Source organism: Chionomys nivalis, chromosome 11, assembly GCF_950005125.1.
Source record: "Chionomys nivalis chromosome 11, mChiNiv1.1, whole genome shotgun sequence".
Taxonomy (NCBI): Eukaryota; Metazoa; Chordata; class Mammalia; order Rodentia; family Cricetidae; genus Chionomys; species Chionomys nivalis.
This window is the reverse complement of record NC_080096.1, coordinates 37,518,428-37,532,014: the sequence shown is the minus strand read 5'-3', so window position 1 is coordinate 37,532,014 and position 13,587 is coordinate 37,518,428. Positions and strand designations below refer to the sequence as shown.

Below are 13,587 nucleotides of genomic sequence, written 5' to 3'. Positions count from 1 at the left end.
AGGATGAAGGGGAAGATAACCAGGAGGCAAAAGAAACCTTAGCTGGTCTGTAATCCTTACAACTGCCATTTTGTGGGGGGAAAACAAGGACAAGAACAACAGCAACAACTGTTGAGAGATGCCTGATGTGCTGGCACAGACCCAGCCTCGCGGCTCCACTCAACCACCAAATTCTAATTAGAAACAATGGAAGGTCTCTGGTTGCCCTTGGTGGATGGGTAAGAGGCACAATAATTACATGGCTTGCTGTCCACACCTAATGTTCTGACAGTCTTGTTCCTCACGAGGCAGGCTCCTCTTCTAGTTTGCCATCCCTGTAGACTTCCAGATTTTCTCCACACCTAAAAATTTCCCATTAACTTCCTTCAGTAGTAGTCAACACCTTTTCCAAGTCAACATGTCAACCTCTTTTATTCTTCTTGGTGGCACATGTGTAAGGTGACTGCAGGGAGGTGACACATGCAACAGCCGATACAAATCAGCCCGATTTCCTTCTGAGTGCAGGAGACCTGGCACCCTGCATCTTTCCAAATCTGAGCAAAACATGCTGCCAAATGCTATTTCCTATACTCTTTCCCTCAGTGACAACTACCCTTCTCCTGTGCCTGTAAGAAAACTGCACGAAGATAAGCAATATCTTGGGATTTTCTTGGATATACCTAATTGTGCCTGGGCTTAATTACACAAAGGCAGCTTCCAACACAACCAAAGGCATTTCAAGTAGGGAGTTAATCAGAAGTTAAACTATGAAACAGCTTCATTGAATAAGTGGCCGTGAATTTGAATGGTGGGGGCAGATGGCAGGAGTTGGAGGGAGGAAATGGGGATATGATGTGATTGTATTATAATCTCAGAAAACCTTGTATATACCGAAACGACTTGAGGTTTGAGTTTAGGTGGGCACTGGCTTGTTGAGTGAAACAGGGTTGGATCCGAGTCTTGGCTCCTGCACTGGGAGGGTGACTCAACTTACACAAGTTTTTTATTTACCCCCAACTTCAGATTTCATCTGCAAAGGAGGCTGGGGATCACACTAGGCTCTGACTCCTGGCTGCAGCTTGAGTGAGGCCTTGAAGGTGATTTTTAGACGGTGGCAGCCCTGACATTCTCCAAGAGACGCCTGTGTACTCATCCATGAGCTGCTACAACCCCCCCCCCCCGCCCAGAAAGAGCATTCAGGTGCATACGGCACACAAACACTCAACAGCTATTCCTTGTCTTTGTTAGAGCCGACAGAAGATTAGTCTAATAAACTCATCTAAAGGCTGGTTTCCTTTTATAGCAGTACATTGGAAACCTTTTCAGAATGTAGTTTTTATTTTTTTCTGAACCTTATCTTGTTTATGTGGTCATCTTGGAGATGGTGTTCTTACAAATCCAGTTCCCTGGAAGCAGAGGTGAAAGAGAACAAGTCTGGAGCCTGACTCTCCTCTCCCTTCTATCTGCTAGCCCATACTGTAGCCGGGCTCTGCCCTGGAAACTCGGATACAGAAGGCTCGCTACTGCGGATTTCCATCCCCATCTCACCTGCTGAGGGACACGCAGGCTGCCTAGGCCTTCACAGACCCCCAGACCTCTCATGTCGCTGTATCAAAACAGAGTTGGTTCCCTTTTTAAATTAGAGATGCAAATTCGGATGCGGAGATGCTGCCAGCAGAGAATTCATCTCAGTGCCCCGAGTGTTTCAAAGGGTTCTGTGAGCTTTTACCTACTTGTTCTGCTTTTGCCCCTGAATGAGGATATTAACTCAAAGATGTATTATAAAGGAAAAAAAAATGAAGTGATAGATTAAATTTGGTGTTGAGAAGTCACGCTTATTTTTGACACACTTAAGTCCATCTGGCAATGCTGCTTCCTAGTAGACCAGGGTTTCTGAAGAGCCACCTCCGCTCAAGCTATACTTCCTTCGGCCAAAGCACCGAGGAGGAGAAGCTGCTTTTGTTCTTCACCTGAATGTCAGCTCTGCTTCTTTGCTTTTCTTTCCTTTGCCCAGAGCTGAACTCTGTCTTTTTAATCTCTGCAAAGCCCCAGCTAGCACATCTGCTTTACTTAAGCGCTGAGTGTTTAGGGTCTGTCCGTACACCAGTCTAGACAGATCCAGTTTGTAGTCAGCCGTGTTCAGTTTGGACTGCCCTATTCTACTCCTGTAGAGTTCCAACTTGTCTGAAATGGACAGAACACTGTTCTTAAAAGCTATTCCCGGGCAGATATAAGGAGAGGGCCATCAAGTAGAGATGGTGGTTTCTTTTCTTTTCTCTTTGGGATGAGGCAGCTCAAAGGTGTCTATTGCCTCATATAAACTTCTTCCTTCCTAGGTTTTGTTGTTGTTGCTGCTTGGACACAAGGGCTTTACATAGGCTAAGCACAGAGCCATAGCCCCAGCTTCCTCTAAGGACTTTGTTGTTTTTTTCCCCCTCTTCATCAGTCCTTTTGGGGTGGAGCAGTAACAAGATAGACCTTTCTAATGATAAACTTGGCATCCCAGCTGGGCTGGCATAAGACCACCTAATTCTGTCCTAGCCAAGCTGTATGTTTCTTCCCCTAAAAATGCCAATCATACAGAAATTTGGATTAAGTAAAGCAGAACAAAAGTCAAAGGCAATGAAACAAACAAACAAACAAACAAAAAAACTAGGAACCTATATGAATTCTCAGAAGTCCATGAGAAATACATAATTTCTACCCAGGCTTGTTCTTCGACTGAACCCTGAGGGTCATGTGAGATTTCCCTTTCTCCCTAGCAGCAGGTAGATGGAGGGGAAAAAGCCAAGACTTGGCTTTCTGTGACATCATGTGTCTATGGCAATACCCCAAAACATGCCAGGTTGTATACTTTATCTCCTGGGTACCCAGTAAAGTGTCTTTTCCTAATGCAAAATGAAAAATCCAATGTTTCTCAGAGGACATTACTTAGTAAGTTACAAAGATGTCTAGAAACACTGCAAGGGGCTCTGAACTCTGGGACTCTCAGACAATGGGCCTGAACTTTGAAAAGAGATGGAGGTTGATTATGTCCCGCGTGGATGACAAACAGTGCTATCCATGCTTCCCTTTGTACACGGTGTCTTGTTTAGGGGCAGGGTGCACTAGGTAGGTTCTCCAGAGGGCATCCAGCAGCCTCTCCCTGGAAGAACACAGTGTTGTCTTGGGTTATGGTCTTCACTCTGCACGTGCTCCAGAATAAAGCCAAGCTCTAGGGGATTCCTGTGCTGCCTGGAGAAGTGATTTAGTCTGCCTTTAGTTTCCTTACCTAAACAAATGGAAGATGTGGTCTGTAGTGATGACCACAGGTTTGCCCAGTGCTTAGCCAGTGCTCAGTGGTGCCCCCAGTCACTCAAGTCTATGACCAAATTTCTTCTGTGCATCTGTACATGGAGAAGTCAATAATGACCCACAGCAGAAGTCCTTCAGCTAGTTAACGCCATCAACGGAGTCACTCTCTCTCAAGGGAGCTGAACTTCTCAGACCCCAGCCATCTTTCCTAGGGAGTAGCTTGGGGCTGGGAAATCTTAATCTTAAATTCTTATCTTTCTGTCGCCTCCCACCCTCCTAATCCTCCCACTGGATATTTAGAATTTCTTGTAAACTTCACAGGATCGGGCTGCACTCAGATCTGTAGGAGGTGTTGGAGGAAAAGGGGGGACCAGGATGTTAGAAATCAGGGCAACAAAAATACCTATGATGTCATTCACCCTGACTTCTGGACTGGCTGCAGCCTTTGCACTTGTCTGGTGTGACACCTCACTCCTGCCGACCTGGGCTAGGACTGAAGCCCAACGCGAGCCTCTGAAGTTCTTCGGCTCAGAGCGATTCTCAGCCTTCCCTTCCTACCTCCCACAGCCCCATCTCTCCCTCCTTCTCTGACTTTTAGCGTAGCCAATTAAACCTGAACAACGGGTGGATGGAGGAAATACGCTGCAGCTATGGAATGGTACAGCAGGGACCGGTTCCACTGTTAATTTAAAATGCTAGAATTAATTAGGTAGTGTAAATGAAGAATTTAATAAGCACTCTTTACAACCATAAGTTCTACTTTTATTAAACACTGCTACCAAATGAGGGCAAATATCTCTGCTCTCTCTATATTTCCCAGCCTCATTCCCACAAGTTCTCTACAAATAAAATTTTTGCCTGAAATAAAAAATTACATAATTATAATTTATGCCCGAATTGTATTTCTGCCTTCAACCCATAAGCTTCATCTTTAAGCTCAGATGCTCCTGTATGTCTCTGCTTGTGCTGGAGAGGGTGCTAAACAAACCAGAGTTGACAATTTTGGTTTTGTATACCAAATTAAAGGCTGTCTTCGAAGCTGTCACTCCTATTCAAATCCACTCGGTGAACTACCAAATTAGCATTCTTTCAGTAAAGGAATCTGCTTGTTTAAACACGTGTCTTCAGAAAACAAGGAACAACACCATGAATCAGTACTTTAAAAAATCTCACTACTGCTCTGAGGGAACCCTCCTGAAAAGGTGATTAATAATACCCATTCACCAGGATAGCCGGCAGAATCCCTATTTAGAATGTAAGGCAAAACCAAAAATACAACTTCTATATAGGAGTGGGAGGCAGAATCATATGGTTAACTGGTTTTAATTTGGTTTGAATTATCATCCCATTATGTAAAGATTATTCAAGGAATCTAAACATTGGCTTTATGAAAGTACCGGCATTTAAAGGTTAGAAGATCGAATACACCCGGCTAAGATCTGTAAAGCCTGACCCCATTAGGAGGACTGGATATAAGATTTCTATCTGGACCATGCTCCGTTAAGGCTCCCTCTTCACAAATAGCTCCCTCCACTAACTGAAGCCTCCTATTGAACAGTCCTCTTAGTAGGTGTGACGCAGCCAGTCTCTCATCTCGTCCTTACAATACACTCTTAAGATAAGTATCATTTTCCAATTTTACAGCTAAATAAATTGTGTTGGGGGATTGTGTGACTTGCACTGTAATAAACAGCACTTATTTTTAGCTTTGTACTTAATTTATAAAGGGGGCACATTTCCATGTGGATTAGAAGAATAGAAGGATGGATTTGTTTGCATGAGCATGTACATGCTGTAGCACCTGGCTTAAAACGGAGCCGATATCACATCCTGATCAAATCACAGGGCTCCATCTTCATGTGCAAGCCAGTTGTTTGTCAGTTAAGCTGAAGTCCGCCAGGTTAATGCGATGACTTCACGAGTGGAGCACTCCAGGAGCAGCTTCACTGGCCGCCCTCATTATGCAGCTCATTAATTTTTTAAGGAAGATATTCTCACTTCCAATAAGATGATAGAGAATTTTCTCCCCAAACAGGCATAGTATAATTGTCTGACAAACATTAAAATCCTGATTACTGAGGTTGTTTGGGGGTAGGGGTATTGCTCTATGTTTAAGCACAAGGTCAAGAAGAAAGCAATTAATTAAAGACCATCTTCAAAATGAACCAACGTATGAGATAAACTATTTCCCATACGTATCTTCACTAGGCATCGTCCTTCATCTGGGGAGTATTTACAATCTAGCATCGCCTGCTATCTTTGGGATTTGTTCTTCTCAGAGACAAAGAGCAATTCTGTCATCCTTCCACTTGGCCCCCTTCTAAAACATGTGTCATGACATATGGAAGAAAACTGGGCACATACAAACCAAATGTTTGAGGACAGAAGAAAGGAATGAAAGTAGCGTAGAGTACAGGGTAGGAAAGACAGAAGGCAGAGCTCAGGACTAAAATGCAAACAAAGGAGGAGCTAGGGACATAGCTCAGTTGGTAGAGCACTTGTCCAGTATGCTTGAAGCCCTTATTTCTAGCACCCATAAAACGAGGCATGGCAGTACATGCCTGTAATCCTTGCAGTCAGAAAGCAGAGACATCCTCAGCTATCCAGCCAGTTTTGTGCCAGCCTGGGACACATGAGTCCCTGTCTTAAAAAAAAGAAAGAAGAGTAGTGGCAGCTGATCAAAAATAAATGAGTATACAATCAAAGGACCAGTCCATATAAAGGGGAAACACACTTGAAAATCTTCATCTGTTTCCTAGTTCAGATAGTCTGCAAGGGGGCTTTTGTGATGCACATGTGTGTACATGATATGAGTTTGTGGCATGTATACATGCAATCATTGCATGGGATATGTGATGTTGGCATTCAGATGCACTGTTACACACACACACACACACACACACACACACACACACACACACACACACACTGTGTGTTGTAAATCCCCAGCCTTAATGTTAAAGAGCATACCTGTAATTTTGTCTCGCACGAGTTTGCAGGATTCTATTTCACCAATGCTCCCAAAGAGACTCCTGAATTCCTCTTGGGTCATATTCTGGGGTAAATAGTTGACGATGAGGTTGGTTTTGCTGTCATCTGTGGCTGCGCCTGTCTGCATGGGGGAAGGACAGTTTCTGTTGTTGCTGGAGGGTCCATTGCTTGTATTGGATGTCGGTCCATTTGACACCTGAGGCTCCATGGTGCTAATTATCTAAATAAAAAAAATATTTTGAAATCTCAGAAGACACAAAGTCTGTTTTAGATTTTACTTTATTTGCTGAAAAGAAAGGGAACAAGATGAGGCAAGATGGAGCAAAGAGACTGGGTTGTGAACACTGCTGATTTAGAAGCATGTTTTTAACCAGGATGTTCAGCTCCTCTAGCTATTTTTAGGCCAGCCCCTAGATTTTGAACACAGACTAGAATGCAGTGGGAACTCTCCCATTATTTTGTTAATGAAAAGCTAATTCCTGTTTTCATTATACAATCACTCTCAGAAATGTATACTTAAGCCATACCAAATTATAATTAAAATGTAAAGTAATAATCATGATTAAAATTATAGTTCCATTAAAGCTGAAAAAGCTAAATATAGAGGACTAAATTCATAAGATCAAATACAGTACCTGTTTATTAACTATCTCATAAAATAAAACGACATTAAATTAAGTGGGGCTGTTCCATATGTGAAGGTCTTAGATTTGCACTGACGCTTAAACACTGATCAAACTTCCGATTCGTGAGTGCATTCTGGGAGGATGCAAAATCATCTAATTAAAAAAAAATCCAGCCATTCTGTTACTGTCCCCCCCCCCCCCACATACTGGGGTCTCTAATAAAACAAACAAAAACACAAACAAGAACTTTTTTTTCTAGGCCTTCACCTTTGGATCTGGCATAGTGTATGGCTCTTACATAGTACTCCAAGAGGACTTTCTCTTAATATAAATACTTATTTAAATATCTAATTAAACATATTTGAACTGTCCCAGGAAGCATGCAATAATAATAATAATAATAAAATCATTGATTCCTTATCCTTAGGAACTTTCAGTAGGCTACAGGCATTTAATTATCCCTGCTTCCTGGAAAAGGGGATTTAGAGAAAGGGCACAGGAGAAGATGCAACAGTGAAATCAAGCACAGAAAGGTGGGACTTGAAGATGCCCTGCACAGGCTGAAAGAACTGGAAAATCATCAAACCACAGAGCCAGAAGGCAGCTAACGTTCCAGGGAGTAAGTTAGAAAAGTGGGGCAGACTCTGGGTCTGCACCCGGGTTTTCTGGCCCCATCTAGAGACCACCCATATCCCCCTTGTAGTTCCTTCCTGTCTTGGCTTCTCTCACTGGACTGTGATCCAGATGTATAAGCCAAATCAACCCTGTTCTCCTGCCTTTGTTTATGGTTTTATCACAGCGATAGAAACCTAACTAAACCACTGTCCATCATGATATTGCTCCTACCACCTTTGAAATTGCCGTCAACTACTGGGGATGAAAATTTCAGCTCTGTGATGTCTGTCAAGGGGATACAGAGTCTTGAGAAATGGTAGGAAGGGAGATGACGTCTACACGGCAGCTGAATATTGGTGAAAACAAGTCCCTGATACTTACCAGGGTCATGCTGCCTGCCCCACCTGACTGGACTTCTCACAAGAGGGCAAGGGTTCATACCCTAATATGTTCTATATCTCAGTGCTTAGGAAAACCAGTATAGCCAACCCCTGAGAACCAGTTCCTTCAGTGATATTACTGTTTGCGTGCCCAAAGGATATTTTTCTTTGGCAAAAATTTTCATGGAATATAACAAAAATGTCATAAATGTATAAAATTTAAGGCTACAACTCAGGAGTGTTTATTAAGTGAACAGACCTGGACAATTTCCTCTAGGTCATAAGATGGAAGATGATCAGGATGGCAGAAATCCTCTTGCCCTGCCCCTCATTGTTTAAATAAGAATAACTACTATTATAACTTCCAATCCATAGATTCAATATACTCCTTTTCAAACTGCATATACATAATAGTACCACATGTACTCTTTTGTGGTTTATCACTCATCTAAAGTGTTTTCTGTGTTGTTACACATAGCCATAGGCATTCTTCTTCACCGCCACAGATAATCCCATTGTATGTAATTAACATGTCTTATTCATCTGCTGCTTCTACTTCTGATCTAGCATAAGTACTGCTCTCATGTCTTTTGGTATATCTACACATATTTCTAGGATTCCAATTTTGGGGTCATAAGGGATATGTATGATAAGCCTTAATGGGTACTGCCATTGGGTTTTCAAAGTGCTTATCCAAACTTAACATTCTTGCCTGCAGAGAATGAACATTTTGGCTGTTCTACATTCTTCTCAATATTTGGTGACTTTTTATAAAGTTCTGTTTTTATTCATTTTTATCAGCTAAAGCAGAGTGGTGTAGTAAAAAGGAATATTTTTTCTTTCTTTTTAATGTTGTTTTGAGACAGTGTTGCTATGAGCATTTTTGTTACAATTTTTTTTGTATCTACACACATATATGTATCTCAGACTAACCTTCAGTTCAGGATTTTTTGGCCTCAGCCTCCCAAATGCAAAGATTAAAGGCATAAGTCATGTGATGCCTGGCTAGCATTTTTTAATAACTATAACTATATATATACATATACATACATATATATATGTTGTGTGTGTGTGTTCATGCATGCATGTGTGAGCTTACCATGACATACATGTGGGGTCAGAGGATAACTTGCAGGAGTTGGTTCTCTCCTTCTACTGTGTGGTTTCCTGGGATTAAATTCAGGCTTTCCAGCTTGGGAGGAAGTGCTTTTACCTGGTGAGTCACCTTATCCACATAGGAATGTGGTTTTGAGTCAAGTTGCCTTAAAATTCTAGTTCAAACACTAGCATGTGACCTTGGGTGGGTTGCGCACTAGCTATGTGACCTTGGGTGGGTTACTCACTAGCCAGTGATCTCAGGTGGGTCACCTTAGTGCTTTGAGCCCCACAGCCTTTTCTGCTGAGCTAGAACAACGGCCAGCAGGCACCACCACCTTTAGAATGAGAGTTCTTATCTACCGGTGTCTGGAACACAAAGTGCTTAGAGGCATCCTAACTATTTTTTCCCTTCATCTCCAGCACAGGTGACTGTCACTTTATTTCCTCTTTTGATGGTTACATATGGGAAACGAAACCAGAAGAAAACCGTGGAGTCTTGAGAGGAGCCAAAGAAAAGCAGCTCGGGGAAGATGCAGACTGTCTAAGGTTCTTTACCTACGTCATGTAAGTAACTTAGGTATCCCTACTTCTCACACCACCAGAACTTTCTTCTTGGCCTCAGGTCAACTGTAGGGCACCAGAAAGCTGATACAGGCCACAAAGAGGAAGCGACAGGCTTCTGAGAAGAATTTTAGCTGAGTCTGTCCTCAAGACTGGTAAAAACTATACCTGGACAGCTTAGTCAGCTGCTTTACCCTTGAGCCTAGGCCAAGGAGAAGAGTAAGGGTTGCTGGGGAGCGTGCTGGAAATGAAGTCACAAGGGCACCATCAGAATCCCTGGCTGGGAGGCAAGTCTCCCCTGGTGCAATCCTTGGACTGTGTGGGCCTGTGCAGTGCCTCCATTTTCTGTGTTGTACCACTCCTCCTCAAGTCAGGTGTCCCAGATAACCCACACAGCGAACACTGCCAACTAGGTAATGAACCTGAAAATCAGAATTTATGCATTTTAGGAGGACTCTTGGAGAGAACCTCAAAGCTACCCAGCTTCTGAATTTTGTTTTAACCATACCCCACATTTCAACTACCCTCCCCAAATCTGCTACACAATCTGTGGCGCCCCTCTTTTGCTAATGATCTTTCTCACATTATCTTCCTTATAGCTCCAGCAAAGACATCAAGAAGACAGCCTGGTCACGGCAGCTTTTCTGGTGCTGATGGAATATATAAAATGTATGTCACACTGAAGCATGCTCAGAGACATCTAGCAGGCTCATCTTTCATTTGCTGGATGCTCATCTCACAGACGGACATGTGGTGAAAGCACTGGTCCACGCCAGCCTCTTACAGGTAAAACTGTTCCAGAGAGCCCTGGGCAGTGCCAAGTCTACACGGAGTAACTCAGCTCCTCCTTCAGCGTCTAGATCGCCTTACATCCTATGTGGGCTTCCTAATTTACACCAATTCCCAGAGTGGAGCCCTATCACATATTAGACAACCCCAGCTGAACCCTAACATTTGAAAAAGTGCCATGAAATGCAGCGTTCACCATTGAGCTACTTCCACAGACGGCAGCTATAAATTAGGTCAGGTTATTCTTGTGTGGTAGAGGTGGCTCTCTCTTTTCTCTGCAAACACATGCTAAACAGTTATTCTTGTGTATCCGGAAGAACTGATGAGAATGCACACACACACACACACACACACACACACACACACACACAGCATTTTCACTAAGAATGCAGTCTGAAAGCCGAGAAAACTTTGGAATTGTGTTGTGTAGATCATGTTAAGAGACCCCTCACTGGTGTTAATGATTTATTCCAGAATGCATCACAGGATTAAAAAAAAAATCAGGAATTTAAAATGTCAGCATTAAATCTGGCTTCTGAATGAATGAAGATTTTGAAAACATTACCTGAAAATAAGAGAAGTCACTAAGGGATAAAGATGTTGAAAACGTGGAGATGAAACTGCAGCATTTTAAGGTTACTAAAGGGAGGACACCTGTGTTCTCTACTTTGGGAAATGGACCAGAGGTAACAAAAACACATCTGGTGGGAAGCCCATCCTCAAACAAGCACAGAAGCTGGCTAGGCAAAATCAGAACACCTGCTTTCTCAGGAAAACATCGATGACATTCTCGCAGTACCGGCTTTTCATTGCAAATAAATATATCATTTACTCGACACACACACGTACTTCAGTGAAACATTCTGTGCAGGTGGGTCTCACAGCAGACCGGACTCCAAAACCCCTAGTTTGCCCTCCTTCTCTCTTCTGAATGGCAATTAAGAACAGAATTTGCTGTCAGCATCCAGGATAGAGCTTCGAGGAGGTTCAGTTGACTTCCAACTCTAATGGTTGCACAAAGCACGGCATTAAATCTTTTATGTTCCCTTGATATATTTTAAGAAACATTATACAGGCAGAAAATGTCAGGGATAAACTATTAGAGCAGCGCACAATAACGTAGGCACTCAAATCCTGCCATTGAAAATGTCGACGGTTTGAATGACTAATTACTTACACTCGACACCTTCACTCGCCCCTCCCGTCACTCTTCTGCAAAAATATATGTAACACAAGCAAGAGGGAAGGTTGCAGACACACAGCTACCAGATCATCGCCAGGTTGTTTACCTCGCAGGGAAGTTGAGAAACAGACCGCACAAGCCTTTCTGGAGGCACTCCCACGCGTGGTGCTGGTGGGCAAGGCGGGTATCTTCTCTGCCCTTCGTGCTGCCCCCATTGCTGCCTCGCAGAATATTTAATCCACCTATAGCTCTACTTCCCCAACATAACGGATCATTCACACATAAAAAGGTTTATTTCTGTTATGGTTAGATCTGGATATGTTAGATGGACAGCGAGGGAGGCCTGATGTGCTAAGGCTCTGAGGTAGGGCCTGGAAATATATACATACAGACAAGGAGCCATGGTCAGAGAACATCAGTGACCACAAGCCCAGTGCCATAATTTCAATGATGAGGAGACTGAACCAGATGAGGGAAATGACTGGCTCAAGGTTACTACTTAAAGTGAGAGATGGGATTGGATCACCAGGACACCACAATTATTTACTCTTTTCAAAAAAGATCTGTCTGTCTATCTGTCTAATCTATCTATCTATCTATCTATCTATCTATCTATCTATCTATCTATCTATCTATCTATCTCTAGTGTTCTGTTTGCATGTATGCTGCACACTAGAAGAGAGAACCAGATCTCATTAGCCATGGTTATAAGTTACCATGTGGGTGCTGGGAACTGAGCTTAGGACCTCTGGAAGAGCAGCCAGTGCTCTTAACTTCTGAGTCATATTTCCAGTCCCTCATTTACTCTTTTGACAACACAGGAATAGCAATTCAAAGGAAGACTTGCTTCTTTTTTTCTGTGGTGCTGAGGGGGCATATTCTAGCAGTGCACGTGAACAGAGGACCAGAAGCAGACCTGACTCCAGGCTTTTCTGGGTCTGGCAATCTACTGCTCACAAGGAACAGTGACCTGAACTCTCCAGTCCACAGAATAGAGATCATAATCCTTGCTTATTGTAGTATCTACATCCTACATGCAGAACAAGGCTTGATAATAAGTAGGTTGTTAATAAAAGACTTGGATGAATAAATGAACAACCTCATGTAACCAATAGCTCCCTGGATCCCTGCAAAACACAGCCACCTGTGTTAAATATCATCTCCATTTTATACACATAAAGAGGACAGAACAAGCTGTCACTTAGGAAGCATCTATTATATACCAGGCATACCTTTGGATATTATTTCAAATGCAGATTTAAAAAATTCCTTGCAGTAAAATGGGTATAGCAAGAAATCCATCACTTAGCTATTTTAAGTGCATAATTCATTTGTATCAGGTAGATTCACATTGGACCACCACAGTCCACCTTCAGAGTTCTTTTTTCTTGAAAATCTGAAACTGTGTCCCTTATACAGTAACTCCACATTCCCCATTGTCTAGGCCCTGGAAACCACTATGCTTAGAAACTGCAATTCTATTTTTTAATCTCTACCTCAAATTCATTCAGGCAGAGGATTAAACCTTTGGCTGGCATGGATGTAGCAGACACCTGTTGGATGTCATAGTCTTTCCTCCCTAGAATGACAACTTATTGCTGCTAGACTGAAAACTCCTAAATGAAGTCTTCCTATTTAACCTTCTGACAATTTTCCAGTCCCTCAGTGTAGCAAAAGCACATTTTTCTCTCCCTCAAATTTTTTTATTACATTTATTACTGTATGTGTGTGTGTGGGGGGGGGGGTTGGTGACAAGATGCCTTTACTCACTGATCCATCTTGCCAGCCCAAGGCTTTTCTCTTAACTTCCTGATCAGTAAGCTTAGAAACCGGTCTTACTTCTTCCATTTACTGACCTACTCCTCATACCAAGGGCGAGAACAGTTAGTCAAGAAAACTGGGATTAAGAGTATCCAGGTCCTCACTAGGTTTCCCTCTACACCCTTGTTCTAGCCACATTTAATGAGGGAGAAAGTAGAGCCTGGTTACCCTTGACATCCTTTGATTTTACTGGCATGAAAATGGTACCTGCTCTCAATGAATTGTCATACAGATAATCCCTGTACAAGTA

At 42.6% G+C, this 13,587-nt stretch overlaps 1 protein-coding gene across 5 annotated transcripts in view; it reads right to left on the bottom strand.

Moving 5' to 3' along the window:
• Elavl4 (ELAV like RNA binding protein 4) overlaps positions 1–13,587 on the bottom strand; it is a 136,524-nt gene that overhangs the window by 41,415 nt on the left and 81,522 nt on the right. For all 5 annotated transcript variants that reach the window (XM_057784279.1, XM_057784277.1, XM_057784282.1 and 2 more), the window contains exon 2: positions 6,244–6,484. In XM_057784279.1, the coding sequence (XP_057640262.1) occupies positions 6,244–6,484 (241 nt within the window). The remainder of the gene's footprint in view (positions 1–6,243; positions 6,485–13,587) is intronic.